The following is a 24,999-nucleotide window of genomic DNA, read 5'->3' on the forward strand; positions in this document are numbered from 1 at the left end:
AAACTAAATATATTATATAAATTAAAACAGGAGATGAAGAGAAGGGTTACTGGAAGAAGTCAAAAGAGGAGTTTGACAAACATCGTCAGAGAAATAAGAGAGGTTTGTTCGTAATAAGTAATATTATATTCTCTGGTATGATACATATACTATTAGTGCTGTATGTTTCAATAATGAGGCGATTTTAAGGGTGCATAGATACAGTATGTAGGCATACTTTTTGCATATGCACAGAACTATACTCTTCTGCCAGGAAATACAAAAATTTAGTTGTTTAGATAGTATAAAGTACTTCAGTTGGCATAGTGGTCATCTGGCATGGGTTATTTTTGTTCAAAACATGGACTAGTGCTAGGACTAATCTCTTTGGTGACTATTACTTATCCCTTTTGTTTTACAAAAAGTTCTTTAAAAGTGTTTTGTTCTGTATAACAGGAGGAAAGAGACAACAACACTGGAAACATGGCAAACGAGGTAGACATGATGGCCATTCAAATGATGAACCACCTGTAAAACAAGCTAAGCCAGACACCTAAGTATATCTAACAGTACTATTTATACAAAGTACTGTATGACTAAAATGTCCACAGTATTTTGAGCACTGAGTCTGTTGTTTGGTAGAATTTGTCAAGTGTTGTTCATGTTGTGTTTGATAGCAATATGAAATAATGCAACTTGTTGTGAATATGATTCTACACAATTTGAAATAATTATTTCATATTTTGTAACAAGATATATATAAATGTTGCTTTACAACTAGTATCCTTCATTGGAAAATGTTATAGATTTATATGATGGGAAAAACTTCTTAAGTATTCCTGTTGTAATTGAATGATCAGCTTGTCCAAAACCCTAAAGAAGTGGGAATAAGAGAATAATGCAAGGATTAGCCAGACTGGAATAAAAGTGAAGGTAGTCTAGGGTAGGTTTATACCATATAAGCTGTGGCCCATTAGTTGAAATGTGATGAGCAATGATGAAAGATTTCATAAGCTAGTTGTGCAAAACTGCAATCCTACTCTATTTGGAATTGCTTTCATTTTTAATGAAATAGGTACTTGAGAAAAAGGTTATATATCCCTGTTTAGTACTGTTGCACTCTTGTATTTCAATCATTGTATTCAAATCAATGAAATGACTCTTGCTTGAAAACGGACAGAGACAAATGATCTTATTAAACAAGACACAAGTAAAACTGTTTACTGCTCAATTGTGACAATAGTTGGAAACTAGTTTTATTAGCAGGTTGGTAAATTGCAGTGGACAATGTTTCTGTTTGCACCAGTCTTTGCAATGATGAATAATTATGATATGTATGTTAAACTGAAGTGAAGGTAAGTATGTACATAGGTAAACTTGTTTATACAATTTTGTTTTCATTAGTGTTACTTCCAAAAGTTTCTGAAATAGTTTTCTTAGTGTACTGCTAATTAGGTATTTTTTCATGATCTACTCACCATTGAATAGCCATATACAAATAATTTTTCAGATTCACTGCTGTGTTCAATACGGCCACCGCCAACGCACTCAGAATGTAAGCTAAGCCTTTTCAACTCTGGTAATATTTCATCATAAATATCAGCTAAAGAATATAAATACACCCTAAAAATTTTGAAGAATATACACACACCATACCATGGCTCAGTAAAGTGTGTCATTGTCAACAGTACTGTAGTGCCTTCAACTTACAACATGCCTTGATTTTTTTTGCAACAATGATGTCCAATGATGCAATATGCGTGGGTGGATATAAACTTTAAAGGATCCTCCTAACATTGACAAAAGATCATAATTGCCTGCCATTATTCTTGGCTTGTGAATAACATGTTATTTCACTTTTCAGCTAATAAGCATCCTGAACTGCCTCTGGTAGGTCAATTGCATAAACATTAGGGCATTTTATGCCAAGTGGTTCTACTGTAAGTACTGTTTCTTCCTTTGCAGTTACATAGAGAAGAATTTTTCTGAAGGAGAGGTCTGTGTGTGACTGTAAAGTATGTAAATGTTTTTCTTGTTAACCATTCCCCTATGAACAAATTTCTCACCAATAAAGATCTGTTCACATGATCCAATTTTGTTGGATTAAATTCACTTCAGGGGTGAGGTAGTTAACTTTTAACAATAGTTAGTGACATAATTGGTCAATCAGAGTCCAGAATTTCTGGGTTAACTGTGCAAAATGTAGTTAAGAGTTTATACAACTGGCCCCTGATTGATGTTTTATAGTCTGTTAACTTGCAATGTACATGGTCAGCAAATCAACTTAAGCCAATGCAGTACTTCTTTAATCCATAACACACTCCATCTCATGTCAGAAGTGAATCCACTTAATTGGGTCCAACAAAATAGGATCTTGTGAACAGACCTAAAATAGGACATTTGCAACTGAAAATCCAGATAGGATTATTTGTCTTTGAAGGTTGACACTACATCTCCCTCCCCCCCCCCCCATATGTACGGCGCTGTATCCCCCTATAGTTACTCTTACCATGGTATGCTGCCCTTCTGTATCCCCGAACAATATATTTCTCATCATTGCCATCTTTTAGCTTCACTAGAATGTATTTAAACCGACCACCGCTCTCTATATCAACCTCTTCGACTTGATCGAGTTTTGCAGACATCTTGTAGACAAATTGGTGTATTACTTATAAACACGTGAAAACAAGATCATAACTAAAATGGTAAACAAAAAAAACCAGAAAAAAGACTAGTCCCAGACTCCGTCCGACCAAAAACGCGGGCAAATTCAAAATTTTAAATAAGTACCCAACATGGCCGTTTATAAACTTGAGTGACTTGAGTGGAGTTTTTCACTGGAGTTTTTACTTAATTTTGTTTAGACTTCGATGAAATTGTGGATGAATTGCACAAATAAACATGAGCAAAATGTTTGTTCTATGTTTCTTGCAACGCTTCTATTGTTGTGACCGAAAATATGTCTTTCAAATTGACAGAGAAGGGTGGTCAATTCAAACAAATTTGTCGTGGTTCCACTTTGCGGGAATAAATTTACGACAAATATTCAAGGAAAGGTTGATGGAGTCTAGTATTGCAATCTTCAGAAGTCTTCACTGGATATTTATCAATTGCAGGGTAAATGTTGGCGAATGGTTTCAAGCATTGTGGAACATTTTCTAGGTAAGGTAATTGAGTAAATGCTTTATAGTACCGATGCAATATAATCGTTACATATAAAGAAGATTTAATAGTGGATTTAATATTCATTAGAAGATTTAATATTCATACGGAATTTTGAGAAAACTATCCGAGGGTCACTCCGCCTAAGCTTCTCCTCGGATTTATAGTCGGATAGTTTACTCAAAATTCCGTATGAATTCCTGTTTTACTTCGCTAATTTGAAGGCTTTAGATGTTGTTTAAAAACATGGAAACTGCAGGATAATGTAGTTTAATCATCGGTAATTTTTAGGTTGTAGTTTTTGTGGCGTTTCTTCAAGTATTTTTTTAGATAATTATATATTTACGAAGGTATATCTGTCATATTTTGATAAACTCTTTTCTTCTTGTCATAATATATAGACAAAGTAAACAACGTAAGCGCGACACGCGCGCGAGTATCACACGCGCAAGTCAAAGTAACTACCGCAACTACTGTAACTATCGCCTTCTACCGCCAAATTCCACCAATTAGAAAGGTTGCTTGCCTTTACCCGCCCACCTGTTCTGCTGTTTCTTGGGAGATCAATTTAAATCTGACTTTTGATTGGCTAAAAATTACGAGATATTGCGCGTAAGTCCCTTTAAACTTCGATAATTTCCAAACAGTGTGAAATAATAAAGTAAAATTTCGTGAAAATAACATACCTACGCTCGTTTCTTTTGCAGCTATACGGTGCTTTGGTCTTCTAATTGTAAAAACGAAGAAAGAATAACAGTAAATACGCAAAAATAACAGTAAGTGATATATACCTAGCAATGTCGGCCTATAATCGCAATGCTGGGTGTCCTCAACCGAGATACCGGGCATGCTATTTTGAAGTCTTCTATATATTATTTACTAGTGCTTTCGTAAATTAAATCTCGGTGGCGCGTAGTCTTGAATAATTGTCGTAAACGCCAAGGTTTAATAATAGGTGATGTACGTTAAGGTATATAAATTCCACATAAGCGGCTATAGTGGGTCCAGCTCCGGCTGGGTAAGTTTGACCGTAATCTAGCTGGTACGTATTCTAGACAATTACTAAATTTTACGATCTTTAGCTTTACTGAGTTTACTCGGTGACAAGTGAAATAATAATCGCATATTTTCTTATAGCGACCACGACAAAACGTATGTTTTTCAATCTCAAACTGTCCCTAGGAATGAAATGTACCGCCACTATAATTTTTTTAAAAACTTAGCTGACAATTCCATGCCAGGAGCCCAATTGATTGCTAGGGTTTTACTAGCTGTCACTAGGTTTACTGTATTGCTAGGGTTTAGTAGATGACTATTGGTTTATAAATTGGATTGCTAGGGTTTACTAGATGACTAGGTTTATTGAATTGCTAGGTTGACCAGGTGTCTAGGTTTACTGTATTGCTAGGGTTTAGTAGATGACTATTGGTTTATTGGATTGCTAGGGTTTAGTAGATGACTAGGTTTATTGAATTAAGGGTTTATTGGGTTGCTAATTAACATTTACCAGATGACTAGGTTCTAATTGGGTCTTAAAAAGAACAGCCATCCAGGAATATGTAACTATAAAGTGAAAAAATTAAACCTAGTGTTTGTGTACTAATCAGTTGTCACTTTATTTATTGAAACCATTGCTCAAGATGGGCGATTTCTGTTATTTTATTGAATTTTTTTTTTCATAGATGTCAGATGACTACAACACAAATAGTCTGAACAATTATCTTGATCAACAACTTGTAGAAAGGTATGTAAAGTTAATTTATAACATCTTTATGTTAAGATTTTTTCTTAAATGGAATTACAGGGGGTGACTATGCAGGTTCTATTCATAATGATGGTATAAGCTACTTAATTGCTTGTGTGGATTATATTTAAGCTATGTAGATTATATGACAATCTCACTTTGGTCTGACAACTATAAACTAGTCATATGGTCAGACATCAGCCAAAAGTGATTGTCCTGTTTAACATTCTCGATAATTTGGTTGAATTTATTTTAGAAAACATGTTAAAAAATTTGCATCTATGAAATTAATGCAAAATATTAAATGAAACATGAAATATCCCCCTGTTACATTGTTGGTCTTTACAGAGACCTTATTATGATAGGTAGTAATTGATGAAATCTAATGGTAATGGAATTTTTATATGTACCTGTATCTGATCATGCAGACAAAATGTTGTGGCCACTGTACACAACATTTAAACAATAAATTTATTTAATGTTACTATTAGTTGTAAGAAATTCATGACCTGTCCTGTGGTTATATATAAGCTTTCCAATATGATAAAAAGTATGAGGTTCAAAGAGATTATAGTATAGGTAATAGTATGATTTCAAGTGCAATTACGGATTAACAAGCACAAGTGAGTTTTTAAAGGCTGCAAAATAGCACAAGTCTGAAGGACCAGCGGTATTTGCAATCTTTAAAAACTCATGAGTGTATGTTTATCCGTAATTCCACAAGAATTATACTATTATGTATTAGTGATATGCAAGGAAATCTTTGAGACACTAAATTAATGACCTCATCCATTATATGTCCTTGTCTCCTTGAACATTGTTTTCGAATTTAATTAGTTTAAACAATTTATACAAGAAATGAAAAACATTCAAAGTTCAAATTTTAATGGTTTGTCTGTCCATTGCTATTATTAAACATGGAGCAGTAATTGATTGGCTAATTTCATTTTTTTTTTCAACAAATCAGATATATTTGTAACAAGATTTTGCACTGTTGTTACAGGATTTTGCACTGTTACACATTTTTGCACTACTGTTTGGGATTAACTGCACTGAAATCAACCAATCAGGGTCGAGAAACATTTCCTTGTATATTATTATCAAGGAAAACAGCATTTAAGCATATATACAGTGCATTAATTGTTAAATTATCTAGCTCTGTGCCATTGTTAAATGAAAGAAGATCTGATGAATGGTGTATTCTGGAATTGTGCTTGAATCAGGTAAAAATTGTTCCTTGATGCTCTATAAGCATTCAACAATTCATTATAAAGATGGTAGTTGTACATTTTACCAGAATGCCCAAATGAAGAAAATGACATGGAAAATGGCTATGATGAATGTTGAACAAAACCAAACAAATAACTTCGTGTTTTAATTCAGTCAGCAATTTCATAGTGCAAACATTAAAATGTACATCCTCCAACCTACTATAAGGCCAAAAATTGATTTGGTTGTTGCATCAGGAATGAACAAAGTTGTGCTGCAGCCCATGAACAAGTATTGTTAAAAATGTTGTTGAACCTTGTAACAAGTTGCAAGAGTATTGATGGTCCAACAATGTTGTTAACACAACTGTTTACAGGGTGCAGCACAACATTATTCACGTTTATTTCTAACAACTTAATTATACATAGCTCAAGGCCGCGTACTAAGCATGCGCAGGAGACTACGACAGAAAATGTTAAAATTCCCCAAAATGCTAAAACTCCCTCAGTCTACTTTAAAAATGCTATTTTACTTACGGATGTATCCAAGCAGCCTTTATAGCCATCGTTGTAAATGCTCTGCGATATAATCCCAATCACGAGGGCAGTAGAGTTAATTGCACCGGTAATTAAGTTTCCCCAAACTGGGATCAAACCAGCACAGAAATTAAACCAATCAGTTTTGCTTACCTCTTATACCTCGTAAATACATTTTGACCATATATCTACCAGTCTCCACTTGCACACACGTACGGCTTGCGCGTTGACTGCCGCCTTGAAAATAGACTACAGTTCTACTGTCATACGTACAAAAAATTAGCCCCATCGGCCGCCTTGGCGACCAGTTTCGAGTCACCGCGAGCATGCGCCAAATCGGCCGCACTGACATTACGTGCAAGTGGAGGCTGGCCTTATAAGTATATATTAAGTATATTGTTTGAAAGCTAGTCTTAAATCCCAGGCAAAAATGTAAGCCGTGACGCTACGTGCAATTTCAGTTACATTCTGTATGTTTGTCTGCTTTAGTGCTCTAGTGTTTGTCTTCTCTAGTGAGACTCAACTAACGCTATTTAATAGTCAACCAGCGACAAAATTAATAGTATACCAACTATAACGGCACTTGCAAGATCTCAGATAGTATGTATAATATATAGCATGGTTTTTCTCTTTTATCACGGATAAAAACGCGCTTGAGCTAGTGGGTTTTAAAAATTATATTTGTAATATATAAGCCAAATAAGGATATTATAGCTAATATGTATTGAGTTTGTTTCATTATGTTATTTATTTTAATTTGAACAGAGGCTTGTGACTCTGAAATGGTTCCTGGATGACGCGCGTAGAGCTTTTGTGAATGGGATGCCACTACTAGCACATCGTTTGTATTCTCAAGCGTTGGATGTTGATCCCATGAACAAGGCCGTTTGTGCAAATCTATACTACAAAAGGGGGTTCATTATGTGCACGGTAATGACGAAATTTACTTGTAGCCCTATATATATGTATAAATCTACTGTATAAAGTTGACATCGTTATTAAACATCACCTGAGTGGCCCGAGTCCCGACTGACGATCAGGTTCAAGAATTGAAACGTGGAAATTGATTTTTTCTATATTTCTGTACAGTTAAAGATGGTTCCACAAGCCATTATGGATTTCACAGACGCCATTGAGTTGGATGTCAGTCATCTGAAAGCACACCTTCTCAGGGCGAAGTGGTATGGATAGTAATTAAACATTCCCCCCCCCTTCCTAAGTGTAAACATTTCTTTTTTAGGTAATAGTTTTTTTCCGAATATTCAGTAGCTAGCGAACTTTTTAAGTATCGTCTTCTGATCCCGTATTTGATTGTTTATATTTTATACTATAAACTATATAGTTACCACGCAATTGGACAATATCAGAAAGCCAGTAAAGCACATTATGAAATCTACGCCATGACAGGCAGACCAGGTATTCTACCTTCGATAACTGATTTTGTCGAGTAATTGAAAGTCTCTTCGGAATGTAGCATTGATAGTTTGTCAGATGCTAGTTTGACATCATGGCTTAAAATTAGAATATCTTGCCAGATATTGTTTCAGATACATCTATTTATCTATTCAGTGAAAGATTTTTTTATCCAGACTCGCTTAGTAATACAGACCGAGAAAGGATACGATTACTGGACATCTTTAAAGCAAATAATCTTAGAGCAAGAAGCCCTTTCGTATATAAATGAAGTTTACAGTATATGCATTATATTATATATTGAACAGTGTATTATCGATTATCTCAAGAAGCATACAATGCGAAGTGTAACCTCCGTTTTGCCCTCTATACCCTATCGCTGACTGAAGATTGTTCAGTCTTGGACGTCGAGGAAGCCTTTCGTAGGGAGGCGCGACTGCATCACCGAGGTGGGTGGATATCAATAATTATAATTGCCCGTGTTAATCGTTTGGGCCTTCTGCAGAGTGAAGTCAGCTACTTTGTACTTATCATCGTGCCAAAATTTCGAGCTGTTATTCCTATGCACTCTTGCGCCAGAGATTGAACGAGTGTGGCTATATAGAGGGGAGGGTGATGCAAGCCATTCGCCCTGCTATGGGTAGGGTGCATGCTGTAAGGGATATTAGAATGTATTTTTGTTCAAAAAATCCAACAAAAAAGAGATGGTACTGCTTATATTGTAAAAGCCTAAAAGATTCTCCCAAATACAATTATAATATAATTATGTTAATTATAATTGATACTAATTTCCAGACATAATTCCCCAAAATTCGGAAACGTCCGCCCTCTTTGATTTTAATTCACCCCTCACCTTGCGCTCCACTGGACTGTTTTTTTTTCTTTTTCCCAGATCGCCATCCGTGGGCGAGGGACGAGGTAAGGAAAGAGAAGAGGAAAAATTGAGGGAGATACAACCGTTGACTTCCCTAGCTCGTACAATACATACTAATTTAAATATCCATTATTGGATTGGTCACAGTTTCGCCTGGTCGCAAGGCTCAAGCAAATTAGCCTCTCTCACGATGAGGAATATACCGCCATTTTTGGGGTACTTTTTTCAAAAACCATGAGCGTAAGACTTGGTAACGGCGACTGTCTTTAATTTTAGGCTGAATTTATTCTTCAAATGGTCTGTTTATTCTAAAAAAATTGCTTTTTATGTTTAAACATAATTTTTTAACCCATTTCAGAAAATTGAAAATACCCCAAAACGTCATCGTGAGAAAGGCTATTTATAATACTCAACTAAATTATTCAAGAGAGAGTTTCAAAGAAGAATAAAATCTCTCAATTTTGTTGACTTTGCGGGGCTTTCCAAATCATTTCGTTAAAATTGGCTTCAGCAAATGTTTTGCTTGCAGGTACGACGAGCTCGTCAATTTCTCCTTGATTTTTTGAGAAGGAAGAATCGTTTCAATAATCACCAAGTGTGGTTTTCGAACACAGGTAAAGTCTTCTTTGTATTAGAATTTTAATATAATATGTTCTTGCTAAGTGAATGGAAACACGGTTTTTTTCAAATTGAAGTTCACAAATATCTTTTTTTCTGTTGTAGATTATTTTGAGCTCTGAATAAGCTCAGTTAATCCAAGATCAACCAATTTAAAGAACAACACTGACAGTGGGTACTAAGCAAAAAACGTTGATTTTATCTCTTTTTTATCATACTTATGCACATGAGACTAACATCTATCTCACTAGTACCTCCTGATTTATATACGCAGGTCGCACTCACTCATAACAAACATATAAATAATCTACATAAATTAAAAAATAATTATAATGCTTCTGGCAAGCAAATATTTTATTGTATAATACAAGGTAACTGCATGTTTTAGTGGTTAAATATGGCAAATTAAAGCCGTTAAATTAATAATTAATTAAATTAAATTTTACTATTGGTAAATAGACAATAGCGCACAGAGATGGGGCGTAGCTTGGGTGGGGTTGAGGGTATTTTTTGCCAAGGTTCTTTGCAAAGGATATAAAGTATGTGCACCTGGGACTGCCTAAAAATATTTTTATCTTTGACAAATACAGTATCTTCAACAAATACATGAAACAGTGGCTCTAAAATAGTGGAGTTAATGTGCTTTTCCAGCATTTTTCATGTTTGTACTACAAACTATAAATAAATACAACATTGAAAGTATGTCCCACACCCCAGAGTTACGCCCCTGATTGATATTACAGTAATTATTTATTTAAAATGTATTTTATGGAATACGAATGTAAAAGAAACAAGAATATACTCTGTCATTTTATTTGGGTTTATCTTTCTAAATTATCCTTGTAAAGCTAGGTGTACAAGACCGGTGTTTGTTTGAATATTATATTGTTTTTTTATTGTGCTCAACTAAGTCGGAAGGTTGACATTAAAAATCAAGCCTGCCTTCATTTTCCATCTAATAATGTTCAGTGCCTTAACATCTTCTTCCTTACAAAGAATCAATTCTAGACGAGAGACCCCCCCATAAAGAGGGAATTCCAGAGGCGAGAACTCTCGTGTTGGTTGGTTCGTGTGTCCCACGCAAAGCCACGAGATAACGAGGGAAGAAGATGGCTGACCAAAATTCAGAGGATGTTGAATTAAATAAGAAATCGAACCATTCTGATAGCTCCTGTGATGAGACTATGGCCGAAACAACAGACTCAGACTTGTACATAATGATCTAATTATTATATAAAAGTGGAGAATGAGTATTAGAGTAAAAAAAGGCAGATGAAGAAGATACTCAAAAGGTAATGATGCATTTACTCCAGATTTTTTCAGGTATAATCATGGAGTATCCTTTAAATCATCCGCAGGAATTTAGGGTCACTCTATGCAAATTAATTAACATTATATACAGCTAATTACTCCAATGGATTAATGGATGAATGTTGCTTCTTGCCAATAGGATGAAGAATGCCTAAAAGGTCGTGTGATTCATTTTGCAGGAAGCAGGGGAATGAGGGGATCAGACAACCAGCGAGGATATCAAAGTACAATACACAAAATGTTGTCTATTTGAAACTATAATGTTTAGGTTTTAACATTGCATATGTTTTTCCAACCAGGAAACTTTCTCCCTTGAAGATGGGTTGATTTCAGCATTGGTGATAAAGAGGTAGGTTTTAATACCATTAAAATTTTGTGTGTAATGGTTGTGGCAAAGATGAATAGCACTTGATTTTAGACCACCATTTTTTTATTTATGAAGACTATTCTCTCTTTTCTCTTCCATTATTGACAACACTTTTTAGTTTTAGCAACATTTTTATAGAGTGTAGAAAACAGTAATTTAATCTGACATACTGTTATACTTCATCTTAGTAATATTTAATAGTTTCGTTTTAATTGGTTGAGTTAAGTCACGTGGGTTTACCTCGTGCAAAGAAAAAAGGTTGAACACTTGGTGTATGAACTTCGGACAATGCAAATGAATTTGTATTGACGTTATTTGCAATTAAATAACATTTCTAAAAAGCCAGTATTCGTTCTGCTTTTTATATGGAGCCCGATAGGGGACATTAAAGAATCGGGAAACGGCGAAAACAATCAGTTGTTGGCGGTAATAGCGCTTTGTTTGTCGAAGTGTTCGGTGCGGCAGTGTACGTTGGGACTCGCATGGCGACAACATTTCTTTAAATCGGACGGGCAGTAGAGGTATAATTCTTCGCTTTCTTTGCTGATATTTTCTGGAATTACGTTACGTATGTACTTGTATCGTGTCGTACTGTGCCGTATTAGTCTTGAGTGTGAAAATTGAAAATATACTTGAGGTTAATTCCTTTCTTTGTTGGTTTGTACGGTATAATAAAATATGACGGAAGCGACAGTAAGAGTCAAAGGTAGATACAGCGGTCTTAAAACGTATCTAAAAACAGTTTTAAACGAATTGAATTCATATATTTCTTCGGATGACTGTAATCAAACCAAAATTTTGGGATTTAAGAGTACGGTGGCTAATATACTTGCTCAATTAGCGGTTGTTCACAATGAAGTTATTACATTGATCGACCCGAAGGAGGTTGAAGCGGAAGTAATTGAACACATGAAAGATCTAGAACCGACTTACCAAATTTTGGCAGCAGTTGATTTAAAGCTTGAAGAGTTTAAAACGCAAATAGATAGTTCCACCTCATCAAGTTTAATGCCTAGCACTGTTAGTCCAGTCCAGTGTAAGTTACCCAAAATCAAGTTGCCTGAGTTTTCCGGAGACCCACTTTTGTGGCAGGGGTTTTGGGACCAGTACCAGGTGGCAATTCACAATAAGGATAGTATAAGTGACATTGATAAATTCAATTATTTAAAAGGCTGTTTGAGAGGTGCAGCATTAGCTGCAATTTCTGGACTCACCCTAAATAGTGAAAATTATAAAGAAGCGATCCAATTATTACAAGATAGATTTGGAAATGAGCAAATTCTTATCAGCACACATGGAGTCCTTGTTGAAAATCAATAAGATTAGGTCCCGAGAAAATATTAAAGGTTTGAGAACACTTTATAATCACATTGAAAGTTGCGTTCGAAACTTACGGTCATTGAAACTTGATACAACAGGGTACGGTTCACTTATGATACCAATATTAAAAGATCGGTTACCAGATGAAATAACGATGGTAATTGCTAGGAAATTTGGTGGGAACACCTGGACCTTAGAACAAGTAATGGAATATTTTAATGACGAGCTTAGGGCTCAAGAGAATTGTGCCAGCATGAACACATCTAGATCAAGTAATTATGAAAGTTATAAGAAAGGGGGGCCAATCACAGCAAGTGGGTTGTTTGCAGGAACTAGGGCTAGTGCATGTATATATTGTAATAAAGATGACCATCTATCTTCTAAATGCACTACTGTCTCTAGCCATGAATCCAGGAAAGTAATTTTGCGTAAGAAAGGGAGATGTTTCGTTTGTCTGGACGCTGGGCATGTTGCAAAAAATTGCACATCAACTTACGTTTGCCGGCGATGTAAGAAGGGTAAACATCACATATCAATCTGCAAGTCTGCCCCAAATAAAAACTCGGAGGAACCCAAAGGAGAAAAAGAGGGAGAGAGTAAACAAGAGGGGGAGAGTAAAAAGGACAAAGGGGGAGCAAGTAATGAATTTGTAGGGCATGCTAGTTGCGATAAAAGGGGAATTTTGCTGCAAACTGCCAGGGTGGATGTATCCGCTGTTGATGAACAACAAAAGGTGCAAACACGTGTGTTGTTTGATTGCGGTAGTCAGCGATCGTACGTTTCGGAAAAGGTTCGATCTCGGTTAAAGTTGAAAACGATACGGACGGAGAGAGTAATTATTAAGACCTTCGGTCATGCGGAGGATAGCGAAGTACAAAAACTCGATGTTGTCCAATTTAAAATCAAACATAAGCATTATGCAAATTTTACTCGTGTAGAAGCTTTGTGTGTGCCCACAATTTGTAGCCCCCTTACAAATCAATGCATGTCAAGTGTACGTGAATGCCAGGAATTCAGAGAACTTGAATTTGCCGATTGCGATGATCATGGTTCGGATCGCCCCGTAGGAATATTAGTAGGTATTGATTATTATTACGCATTCATGACCGGGAGGGTGCTAAGGAGCAGCTTAGGACCTGTAGCTTGTCAGACAAAAGTTGGATGGGTGGTAAGTGGTGGAAGTAGTTATAGTTCGAGTAGCATGCATTGTCTTGAGACCTATTTACTGCGCACCGCCGTTGATGCCGCTGATAAACAAGCGGGAGATCAGGATTTAAGGCAAGATCTAGAAAAGTTTTGGAATGTTGAAAACGTAGGATTTTCTAGGGATTGTGTTGTTAACCAGTTTGAGAAAGACATTGCCCACAACGGAACAAGGTATATAGCAAAACTACCATTTAAACCTGACCATGAACCACTTCCTGACAATTTTAGTATAAGTGAGAAACGGTTAAAATCTTTGAAACCTCGCTTAGATGCAAGAAATATTTTGAATGAATATGACAAAATATTTTCGGATTATGAAGAAAATGGGATAATTGAGCGGGTCCCCATCGATGAAATAGCTAAGGAATCGGGAAAAGTTCACTATCTTCCCCATAGGCCAGTTGTGCGCGAAGACAAAGAAACAACTAAGATACGAGCGGTGTTCGATGCTTCCTGCAAGGCTAATGGTCCTTCTTTGAATGAATGTTTGTATCCCGGACCCAACCTTTTAGCTAAAATCTTTGATATCTTACTCCGGTTTCGATTTAACAGAATTGGCATACTAGCGGACATCAAGCAGGCTTTCCTCAACATCGCAATTGACAAAAAACATAGCGATTTTCTCAGGTTCTTGTGGTACGATTTACAATCACAAGACGAGCGCGTGATAGTATATAGATTCTTGAGAGTTGTATTCGGAGTCACAAGTAGCCCATTTTTATTAAACGGGACAATAAGACATCATCTCAGTAAATACATAGATAAGGAGAAAGAAATAGTTGAGCGTATAAGGGATGATTTATATGTCGATGATCTTGTTAGTGGATGTGACGAGCGAGATGAAGGGAAGGTGCTTTACGATAAGACTAAAGCTATTATGTTAGAAGCAGGTTTTGACCTTAGAAAATGGATAACGAATGATTCGGAACTAAGCGAATATATTGCCTCCAAAGAAAACGGAAAAATTAATGCACAAACCCAGAGTGATGATAGTACGTATTTCGAAGTAATGTCTCCTAATATTGATACTCATCAAAAAACGGTTTTAGGCATGGGATGGGACACGTCTAAGGATGAATTTGTTTTTCGTTTTGATGACTTGTTAAAAAAGTGCGAATCCATGCTACAAACTAAGCGGAATTTATTAAGTGTGTCAGCTTCCATCTTCGACCCCTTGGGTTTTGTGTCACCGATCACAGCTAAAATTAAAACTATTTTTCAAATGCTTTGCAAAGATAAATTGAATTGGGATGACGCAATCCCGCAGAACATTGTGTTGATTTGGAGTACCTTTTTAGAGGAATTAAAACCTAAAAGAAGTAAGATGTGTTCGGTTTATTCTCGCGGACCAATTTGATCCCGGTATTCGTGTAGAGCTTCATGGTTTTTCTGACAGCTCTAAAGAAGTTTATTGTGCTGTAGTATACCTTCGACTCATTTATTGTGGCAACGTCAAGGTTAGTTTTGTAACTTCGAAAACAAAGGTAGCTCCCACTTGAAAACGGTGACAATACCCGGCTGGAGCTTTTGGGTTGTTTGCTCTTAAGTAAATTAATAAAGGAAATTATTATTGGTTCTAATAATCGTATTACGTATAATGATGTGTATTGTTGGTCGGATTCGGAAGTTGCCTTGGCTTGGATACGGGGAAAGGAAAAGAGCTGGGAGCCATGGGTTGAGAATAGAGTTGTAGCTATCAGGAAGGTAGTTGATCGTAGTAAATGGAACTATGTGAAAGGGGAGCTTAACCCGGCGGACATCCCTACTAGGGTGTCGTCTAATTTAGCTGAGTGTTTTTCTGGGTGTTGGTTAAAAGGTCCGTCGATGCTGTTGTCGCATGACATGGAGTCCCTTGGTAAAGTCAGTAGCACTAATTGTACTATTGACAATTCTTTGTTGGGGAGGGTTGATGGTGAAAACTCCTCTGAAATTCCCGAGTCTTCCTTTGAAGTTTCAAACTTCATCGCACAGCAGAACACGAAAGACAGCGAAGCGCGATTGAGTACCGTCATCAACTGTAACCGATTCAGTTCTCTAAAGAAGCTTATCGTAACGACTGCTTACGTTCTACGATATGTTAAAAACCTTCGCAAACGGGTAAAAAAGAAGAAAACTTAATTACAGACATATGATTACTGTTGCCGAATTTAACGAGTCTTTGGAATTATGGATAAAAGAGGAACAACGTTCGCTAAAACAGCAAATAACTTTCAGAACATTCGATCATCACTGCAGTTGTTTGAAAGCGACGACGGGCTGTTGAGACTACAAGGTCGGTTTGCGAACTCGTCTTTAAAATATGAAGAACAGTTTCCTATCATCCTTCGAAATAAGGACAGTCATTTCACGCGATTGGTTATTTTGGACACGCACGAAAAGTGTATGCATCACGGAGTAGAAACAACGTTAGCCCGAATTCGATCAAATTATTGGATAGTAAAAGGGCGGAAGAGCGTCAAAGAGATTTTGCGAAAGTGCGTTGTATGCACTCGGTATCAAGGCCTGCCTATGCGTCCTCCGTCAAGTCCCGATTTACCGGATTATAGAGTCGACCATTCTGCTCATGCCTTTCAAGCTACTGGTCTTGATTTCGCCGGACCTCTTTACGTTAAAGGTGCTTCAAAGAACAACAAGTCGTACATTTTATTACTAACTTGCGCGTCCAGTCGAGCCGTTCACTTAGAACTCGTGCCTAACATGTCGGTGGATGGATTTTTACGAGGTTTTAAGAGGTTCATGGCGCGAAGAGGAATACCAGATATGATCATTAACGATAATTTTAAGACCTTTAAATCGGCGGAAGTGAAAAAATTTATGTTGTTGCAAGGGATCACGCAGAGGTTCATTTTGCCTGCCTCGCCTTGGTGGGGTGGCTTTTACGAACGTTTGGTTAGAACTGTCAAGACGTGTCTAAAGAAAACCCTTGGAAGAGCTTTTGTGACTTTTGAAGAGTTACAAACAGTATTGTGTGAAATTGAAGTCGCGATTAACAATAGGCCGTTAGCCTACGTGAGTGATGATGACCTTGACGAAGCGCTGACACCGTTCCACCTCATGCACGGGCGTAACGTCGGAAAAAGAACAAAACCTGGTGATTTCATATTTCCCACGAGTGTTGTACAGTGTAAGCGCCGACTTTTCCATGTTCGAAAGGTGTTGAAAGATTTTTGGGCGCGGTTTCGCGGTAGTTATTTAAGCGAGCTACGACAAATGAACATATATCGAAAATCGAAGAGCAAGAACGTGCGTAGCATAGCAGTAGGAGATGTCGCCTTGATACGAGACGACGAACCGGTTCCTCGTACTCAGTGGAGAATGGGAAAAATTCTACGGCTTGTAAAAGGTCTGGACGGCCAAATACGAGGTGCTCAACTTAAAGTGTTGTCGAAAGCGGGAAAACAGACAACTGTGTTTCGTCCAGTACAGAAACTGATTCCGTTTGAAATTTGCGAAATGAAAACAACGAAGAGAATGCAACCGATGATGCCCAGCTTCTCGAGCTTCCAGAGGAACCAGAGGATGAAAGCTTAAACGAAGAAGTCAAGACTCATGACGGTCCGGAGAGTGGAAAACGCAAGAAAAGGAAGGCGGCCATAGAAGGCCAGAACTTACGTAGACTTCGTGAACGTTTTTCCTAGTTCTATATATATATATATTAATAGCGAACGTTAATTCTTTGTTGGGGAGGATGTAGAAAACAGTAATTTAATCTGACATACTGTTATACTTCATCTTAGTAATATTTAATAGTTTCGTTTTAATTGGTTGAGTTAAGTCACGTGGGTTTACCTCGTGCAAAAAAAAAGGTTGAACACTTGGTGTATGAACTTCGGACAATGCAAATGAATTTGTATTGACGTTATTTGCAATTAAATAACATTTCTAAAAAGCCAGTATTCGTTCTGCTTTTTATATAGAGTTTGCAATGTCCTTCAAATAACAATTCAAGGTTAATCATATTTTCAGGGGTTCATTCGCTATGAGAATGATTGTGATGCCGAAAAGGCAATGAAAGCTGTACATGGAGAAAAATGAAAATAAAGTAAACTTACGTGGTGTAGAAACAACTCTACGTGTGATCGAAGGTACTTGTGGACACTTACTAATTAAAGCTTTAATTGTTATTTTGCCATTAAAACTAAAAATATTATATGAATTAAAACAGGAGATGAAGAGAAGGATTACTGGAAGAAGTCGAAAGAGGAGTTTGACAAACATCGTCAGAGAAATAAGAGAGGTTTGTACGTAATAAGTAATATTATATTCTCTGGTATGATATATATACTATTAGTGCTGTATGTTTCAATAATGAGGTGATTTTAAGGACCGTGCATAGATACAGTATGTAGGCATACTTTTTGCATATGCACAGAACTATACTCTTCTGCCGGGAAATACAAAAATTTAGTTGTTTAGATAGTATAAAGTACTTCAGTTGGCATAGTGGTCATCTGGCATGGGTTATTTTTGATCAAAACATGGACTAGTACTAAGACTAATCTCTTTGGTGACTATTACTATTCCCTTTTGTTTTACAAAAAGTTGCTTAAAAGTGTTTTGTTCTGTATAACAGGAGGAAAGAGACAACAACACTGGAAACATGGTAAACGAGGTAGACATGATGGCCATTCAAATGATGAACCACCTGTAAAACAAGCTAAGCCAGACACCTAAGTATACCTAACAGTACTATTTATACAAAGTACCACTGTATGACTAAAATGTCCACAGTATTTTGAGCACTGAGTCTGTCGTTTGGTAGAATTTGTCAAGTGTTGTTCATGTTGTGTTTTACAGCAATATGAAATAATGCAACTTGTTGTGAATATGATTCTACACAATTTGAAATAATTATTTCATATTTTGTAACAAGATATACTATATATAAATGTTGCTTTACAACTAGTATCCTTCATTGGAAAATGTTATAGATTTATATGATGGGAAAAACTTCTTAAGTATTCCTGTTGTAATTGAATGATCAGCTTGTCCAAAACCCTAAAGAAGTGGGAATAATCTTGAGAATAATGCAAGGATTAGCCAGACTGGAATAAAAGTTGAGGTAGTCTAGGGTAGGTTTATATCATATAAGCTGTGGCCCATTTGTTGAAATGTGATGACCAATGATGAACGATTTCATAAGCTACTTGCGCAAAACTGTAATCCTACTCTATTGCCACAAATTTGGCAACACAGATTTGACATTGCTTTCATTTTTAATGAAATAGGTACTTTGAAATACTTTAGTCCTTTTAAAGTTGAGAGAAAGGTTATATATCCCTGTTTAGTACTGCTGTACTCTTGTATTTCAATCATTGTATTTGCATCAATGAAACGACTCTTGGTGCCTGGTTGAAACTGACGGAGACAAATGATCTTATAAAACAAGACACAAGTAAAACTGTTTTCTGCTCAATTGTGACAATAGTTGGAAACTAGTTTTATTAGCAGGCTGGTGAATTGCAGTGGACAATGTTTCTGTCAGTCTTTGCAATGATGAATAATTATGATATGTATGAAACTGAAGTGAAGGTACATATGTACATAGGTAAACTTGTTTATACAATTTTGTTTTCAATAATGTTACTTCCAAAAGTTTCTGAAGTAGTTTTCTTAGTGTACTGCTATTAGGTTTTTTTTTTCATGATCTACTCACCATTGAATAACCATATACAAATAATTTTTCAGATTCACTGCTGTGTTCAATACGGCCACCGCCAACACACTCAGAATGTAAGCTAAGTCTTTTCAACTCTGGTAATATTTCATCATAAATATCAGCTAAACAATATAAATACACCTTAAAAATTTTGAAGAATATACACACACACCATATACCATGGCTCAACAGAGTGTGTCATTGTCAACAGTACTGTGGTGCCTTCAACTTGCAACATGCCCTGATTTTTTGCAATAATAATGATGTACGCCTATTGATGCAACATGTGTGGGTGAATATAAACTTTAAAGGATCCTCCTAACATTGAGAAAAGATCATCATTGCCTGCCATTATTCTTGGCTTGTGAATAACATGATATTTCAGTTTTCAGCTAATAAGCATCCTGAACTGCCTGTGGTAGGTCAATTGAATAAAAATTAGGGCATTTTATGCCAAGTGGTTCTACTGTAAGTACTGTTTATTCCTTTGCAGTTACACGTACATAGAGCAGAATTTTTCTGAAGGAGAGGTCTGTGTGACTATAAAGTATATAAATGTTTTTCTTGTTAACCATTCCCCTATGAACAAATTTCTCACCCATAAAATCTGTTCACATGATGCAATTTTGTTGGACTAAATTCACTTCAGGGGTGAGGTAGTTCACTTTTAACAATAGTGACCGAATTAGTCAATCAGAGTCCAGAATTTCTGGGTTAACTGTGCAAAATGTAGTTAAGAGTTTATACAACTGGCCCCTGATTGATGTTTTATAGTCTGTTAACTTGCAATATACATGCTCAGCCAATCAACTTAAGCCAATGCAGTACTTCTTAAATCAATAACACACTCCATCTCATATGTCAGAAGTGAATCCACTTAATTGGATCCAACAAAATTGGATCTTGTGAACAGACCTAAAATAGGACATTTGCCACTGAAAATCCAGATAGGATTATTGTCTTTGAAGGTTGACACTACATCGCCCTCTCCCTCCCCCCATGCACAGAATACCTAACAGAAGTAGAACTCTATACTATTTTTTCGTAAGTGTGATTCGTCATGATTCGTCACTTAGCAAGTGCATTTTTTTGAGGTAGTCACCCCCCTGCCAATGTCTAAAATCAACGCATATTTACTACTGGCAGGGGGGTGACAGCCTCAAAAAAATGCACTTGCTAAGTGACGAATCATGACGAATCACACTTACGAAAAAAGTACAGGAGTTCCATTTCTGTTAGGTATTCTGTGCCCCATATGTACGGCGCTGTATCCCCCTCATAGTTACACGTACCATGGTATGCTGCCCTTCTGTATCCCCGAACAATATATTTCTCGTTATTGCCATCTTTTAGCTTCACTAGAATGTATTTAAATCGACCACCGCTCTCTATATCAACCTCTTCGACTTGATCGAGTTTTGCAGACATCTTGTAAACAAATTGGTGTACAATAAACACGTGAAAACAAGATCATAACTAAAATGGTAAACAAAAAACAAAACCATAAAAAAGCCAAAAAAAGCCTAGTCCCAGACTCCGTCCGGCCCAAAACGCGGGCAAATTCAAAACAGGGTTGGTAACTTGGCTTTTTTGAAGCCAAATAACTCGATTTTGGCTTTTTTATTTCTTGTTTGGCCTTGAAAAAAATGTTTGGATTTTTGGCTCTATTTTGGCTTTTTTATCAAGTGGCAGGAATTTTCCCTATTTTTTAGTGTATTTAAAGTTAAATAATGAAGCAACATCTAAGAATTGTGCATCCTTGTCAGAGGATAACATATTTCTATTGTCATCCAATCAGATTTCAGGAAATTCAGCCAATCGTAAAGCTGAAAACTAACCAATGACAAACATTCTAGCTACAATTCGCAGAGGTCCGCCCCTATTTTACATAAATTCAATTAATTGCGGCATCAAAATATTGATAAGATTTGGCCCTTTTTTGGCTTTTTTAAAAAAAATGAAATTTGGCTTTTTTTAGTACCATTTGGCTTTTTTTAAAATATCATTTGGCTTTGCACATGCGCGGAAGCGTACCAACCCTGATTCAAAATTTTAAATAATTACCCAACATGGTCGTTATAAACTTGAGTGGAGTTTTTCACTGGAGTTTTTACTTAATTTCGTTTAGACTTCGATGAAATTGTGGATGAATTGCACAAATAAACATGAGCAAAATGTTTGTTCTATGTTTCTCGCAACGCTTCTATTGTTGTGACCGAAAATATGTCTTTCAAAATGACAGACAAGGGTGGTCAATTCAAACAAATTTGTCGTGGTTCCACTTTGCAGGAATAAAGTTACGACAAATATTCAAGGAAAGGTTGATGGAGTCTAGTATTGCAATCTTCAGCAGTCTTCACTGGATATTTATCAATTGCAGGTAAATGTTGGTAAATGTTTCAAGTAAGTAAGAAGATTTACAGTAAGAAGATTTAATAGTGTCAAAAATTAAACATCTTTCTTTTACAGAACACTATTAAGAGAATAAGGTCCCTGATCATGTAAGTTTGAATTTAATTTTAAACTAATCGGCAAATTTGTTCATAGGCAGCCTAACAAACAATGTTAATTTGTAAGGTTATGTCATTGTATCAGTGTATTAATCACAGTATCAGTGGTAAGTCTTGAAATTCTACACCAAATATAACTTTTCAAAAGCTTTAATTTGACACACAGCCCAATGTCTGGCCTCAAGTATTTCATCTCAAAACTCAGGAAAACTATCTTGGCTTCAAGCTAACATAGGGATTTAAAAATGCTGGAAGTGCAACCAGGTTTGGACATAATGAAGTTTTTAAAGTTTTTTAAAGTTTAAGTTTGAGTATCAAATATTTACAACCAGAGAATGTCTGAAAAAAACTTCATGGGGATAATATTTGTACAAAATCTTTTTATCAAGTTATATTGTAAAAGAAATATAAACCATTTTTTCCTGGGTTTCTATACAGTTTTAGTATACACCTGACTATTGTCTATTACAAATCCTACATTCTGATTGGCTACTCAACCATCGTCTATTCGTGATAGTGCACGTTTGGGAAAAATTCGCTCGCGCGACCGTATAAAATTGAATTAATTAAATTGTTTTTCGGTGAAATTTTGCGGTGTATCGATTATTTCCTCGAAATTAATATATCTAAGTACAGGGTGTATACTAAAACAATTAGACAACTCGTCTTCGTTGCCTATGAGCGGATAGTCAACTCAGGCTTCGCCTTCGTTGACTATTCGCTCATAGACAACTCGGACTCGTTGTCTAATTGTTAATTAGTATACACCAAACTATTGTCTATTGCAAATCCTACATTCTGATTGGCTACTCAACCATTGTCTATTTGTGATGGTGAAGGTTTGGAAAAAAATTCGCTCGCGCGACCGTATAAAATTGAAGTAATTAAATTGTTTTTCAGTGTAACTGCGGTGTATCGATTATTTTCTCGAAATTAATATATCCAGGTACAGGGTGTGTACTAAAACAATTAGACAACTCGCCTTCGTTGTCTATGAGCGAATAGTCAACTCAGGCTTCGCCTTCGGACTTGTTGTCTAATTGTTAAATAGAAACACTTGTGGGAGTTTGGGAGAACTCGAAATAACGTGGAAAAACATGCCCCACTGAAAATGAAAATGTTTTCTATTTCCTAAAATTCGATTCAATTACAAATTCTCATTACATCGCTACGCTTGTCAATAACGTTCCAGTTGTATAGAGTTCACTGTGTTCACTATTTCAAGGTGTCTGATTGGTGCAAATTTGTGCTCCTCGTCCTTTAAATTTCAAACGCAGCGAAACGTAAATAAAGTAAGAGACTAAAAGTTCGTGAAAATAACTCACCTACGCTCGTTTCTTTTGCAGCTACAGGTGCTTTGGTCTTCTAATTGTAAAAACGAAGAAAGTTCACAAAAATAACAGTAAGTGATATGTATGCAGTATACCAGGCAATGTAGTTCGAATGTCCGATAATCGCAGTGTACGTCGGCCAATTTTAGAATGCCATGGTGTTCGCAACCGAGGGACCGGTGTCAAGCGAAATTTATGACCATTGCGAAATACATGACCACGCGTGACGAGTCACGAATTTCGCGGCTTACTCGAGCGAAAAACATGACGATTGCGAAATCTATGATTTCGGCGGCCGAGTGCGACTCAGTTGGTTTTGGCTAATTTTGATCAAAATTTTAGTAAGTTTCGGTAGTTAATCGAGAATAAGTATAAAGCAAAGATTTACTAGTACAGATAAAACATCATTGAAGGCTATTTAAATCGCTAAAATACTATAGATTATCGAATTTGAAAAAGTATAAACGGCATGTTTTATACGATATTAACCCAGTCCAAGGTTCACAAATTTCTTGTCAAGAACTTGACTTTGACTTGTCAAGTTCTAGCAAGACCTTACACAAGATCCTGCCAAGATCTCTCTAAGACCTTATTAAATCATGCAAGATTTGTCAAGATCGATCGATTTTACCATGATCATGCAGAATACTGGAGGGCTTATCTAACCACTTCTTTACCAAATTGACTCTAGTACCCCACCACTCTGGTACTCGTCTACTTGTATATAATTACCCAATCAGTACCAGAATGGTATTTATTTCATGATATGGGTACTGCATATTCTGCCAGCGCGCTTTGGGCGTTCGTTCTCCCGTCGCGTCCTCCCCAAGCACCCCTGCGCGCTCGCACATCTCAGCCACAGATCTCTATATTACGCTGAATGCAGCCTTTATGTTTTCCAATAAAGCGCCTGGGTACGAGGCTGATCACCCCTCATATTCGGCAGCAATCACTGATCTGAAATAAGACTGGATACGATAAGGCATCTATAGCAGGGTTTCAGTCACGTGACAAATTTAGCACTTGGTGGTCAACTCCAGATGGAAAATATTTATCAAATCAAATAAAATATTCATTGTAGATTTTGACCTAATGTTGAGTAGATGTTATGTGCAATTTAACGCAATTTGCTCACTTCCACAACGCATAATTCGGCAATATTTTGTGAAGTTGACCACCAAGTGTTTCGTTATGTATTAATCTTGAGTGAAACCCACCTATAGAAGGCAAAAGTGAAGCCGGAAGTGATCGGCCGCCACCCGATTCAAAGGCCCCACTTTCGTATCATTTAATATAGATTTCTATTACAGAACCGGAGTTTTTTGCCTTGTCCACGTTTCTGCCCGGGCCAATTTTACAATCACAAACATAGAAGCATACGAGAAGAAATTTGAGCAAAAAATTTGGAATATTTTGGCTTCATAACGCCGCGAAAACGGATTTTACAACTTCGCGTCTTGGACATCGTTTTATATCAACACCACTCAAAGCGAGCTCGATTTGATATTTTGATACAAAATCAACTTAAAATATAGAATTTCTGTTCTTGGACAAATATTCTCAGAAAATCTGAAGAAACGAAGCGGCTATATTGCGAACAGCAGTGTACCGAGAGGTTAGTTTTCAAAACACTAGCTTCTACTATAATTATTATTGATGGTTAGAGAGAACAATTCAGTTCTTTTCTATGAATGCCATTGGTAAATTTGGCTATTTTTTAAGGAACCAGGCTATATCATCTTAGATGCCTGTGGAAACAT

General features: G+C 36.4%; 4 protein-coding genes and 1 long non-coding RNA gene across 7 annotated transcripts in view; 2 read left to right on the forward strand and 3 right to left on the reverse strand.

The window, feature by feature from the left end:
• The window catches only part of LOC114525692 (lupus La protein homolog B-like), a 77,113-nt gene that overhangs the window by 4,283 nt on the left and 47,831 nt on the right, over positions 1-24,999 (forward strand). The window contains exons 13-14 of one of the 2 annotated variants that reach the window (XM_028547105.1): positions 31-102; positions 436-562. The exons of the other annotated variant lie outside the window; for it this stretch is intronic. Coding sequence (XP_028402906.1) covers positions 31-102; positions 436-536 — 173 coding nt within the window. The 3' untranslated portion in view covers positions 537-562. Of the gene's footprint in view, positions 1-30; positions 103-435; positions 563-24,999 lie in introns of those variants that run through there. 2 annotated transcript variants of the gene reach the window in all.
• On the reverse strand, positions 734-2,690 carry LOC114525699 (14 kDa phosphohistidine phosphatase-like). The gene is made up of 3 exons (XM_028547114.1): positions 2,489-2,690; positions 1,458-1,582; positions 734-852 (listed from the first exon to the last, which is right to left on the reverse strand). The coding sequence occupies exons 1-3, from the start codon at positions 2,622-2,624 to the stop codon at positions 757-759; spliced, it is 357 nt and encodes a 118-aa protein (XP_028402915.1). The 5' UTR covers positions 2,625-2,690; the 3' UTR covers positions 734-756.
• Positions 3,039-24,999, forward strand: part of LOC114525696 (dnaJ homolog subfamily C member 7-like) — a 33,994-nt gene continuing 12,033 nt past the window's right edge. The window contains exons 1-10 of one of the 2 annotated variants that reach the window (XM_028547109.1): positions 3,039-3,141; positions 3,849-3,917; positions 4,824-4,885; positions 6,042-6,108; positions 7,396-7,560; positions 7,720-7,811; positions 7,973-8,046; positions 8,352-8,492; positions 8,936-8,961; positions 9,447-9,531. In XM_028547109.1, the coding sequence (XP_028402910.1) occupies positions 4,824-4,885; positions 6,042-6,108; positions 7,396-7,560; positions 7,720-7,811; positions 7,973-8,046; positions 8,352-8,492; positions 8,936-8,961; positions 9,447-9,531 (712 nt within the window). In that variant the 5' untranslated portion in view covers positions 3,039-3,141; positions 3,849-3,917. The remainder of the gene's footprint in view (positions 3,142-3,848; positions 3,918-4,823; positions 4,886-6,041; positions 6,109-7,395; positions 7,561-7,719; positions 7,812-7,972; positions 8,047-8,351; positions 8,493-8,935; positions 8,962-9,446; positions 9,532-24,999) is intronic. The other variant, XM_028547110.1, reaches the window with a different exon arrangement.
• LOC114525702 lies at positions 3,522-6,937 on the reverse strand. Its single transcript, XR_003687243.1, has 3 exons — positions 6,784-6,937; positions 3,828-3,868; positions 3,522-3,730 (listed from the first exon to the last, which is right to left on the reverse strand). It is a non-coding gene; the product is annotated as an uncharacterized LOC114525702 (long non-coding RNA).
• On the reverse strand, positions 18,624-20,874 carry LOC114525700 (14 kDa phosphohistidine phosphatase-like). The gene is made up of 3 exons (XM_028547115.1): positions 20,691-20,874; positions 19,396-19,520; positions 18,624-18,737 (listed from the first exon to the last, which is right to left on the reverse strand). The coding sequence occupies exons 1-3, from the start codon at positions 20,824-20,826 to the stop codon at positions 18,642-18,644; spliced, it is 357 nt and encodes a 118-aa protein (XP_028402916.1). The 5' UTR covers positions 20,827-20,874; the 3' UTR covers positions 18,624-18,641.

The sequence above is a fragment of the Dendronephthya gigantea genome, unplaced genomic scaffold, assembly GCF_004324835.1.
Source record: "Dendronephthya gigantea isolate DGI-Jeju-01 unplaced genomic scaffold, DenGig_1.0 000035F, whole genome shotgun sequence".
Lineage (NCBI taxonomy): Eukaryota > Metazoa > Cnidaria > Anthozoa > Malacalcyonacea > Nephtheidae > Dendronephthya > Dendronephthya gigantea.

Coding starts and splice junctions, on each gene's coding strand:
- LOC114525699 (XM_028547114.1), bottom strand. CDS start 2,624: ATGTCTGCAAAACTCGATCAAGTCGAAGAGGTTGATATAGAGAGCGGT. Junction 1,583..2,488: donor CAGAAGGGCAGCATACCATG/GTAAGAGTAACT, acceptor TATATTCTTTAG/CTGATATTTATGATGAAATA. Junction 853..1,457: donor TTGTATATGGCTATTCAATG/GTGAGTAGATCA, acceptor CCACTTCTTTAG/GGTTTTGGACAAGCTGATCA.
- LOC114525700 (XM_028547115.1), bottom strand. CDS start 20,826: ATGTCTGCAAAACTCGATCAAGTCGAAGAGGTTGATATAGAGAGCGGT. Junction 19,521..20,690: donor CAGAAGGGCAGCATACCATG/GTACGTGTAACT, acceptor TATATTGTTTAG/CTGATATTTATGATGAAATA. Junction 18,738..19,395: donor TTGTATATGGTTATTCAATG/GTGAGTAGATCA, acceptor CCACTTCTTTAG/GGTTTTGGACAAGCTGATCA.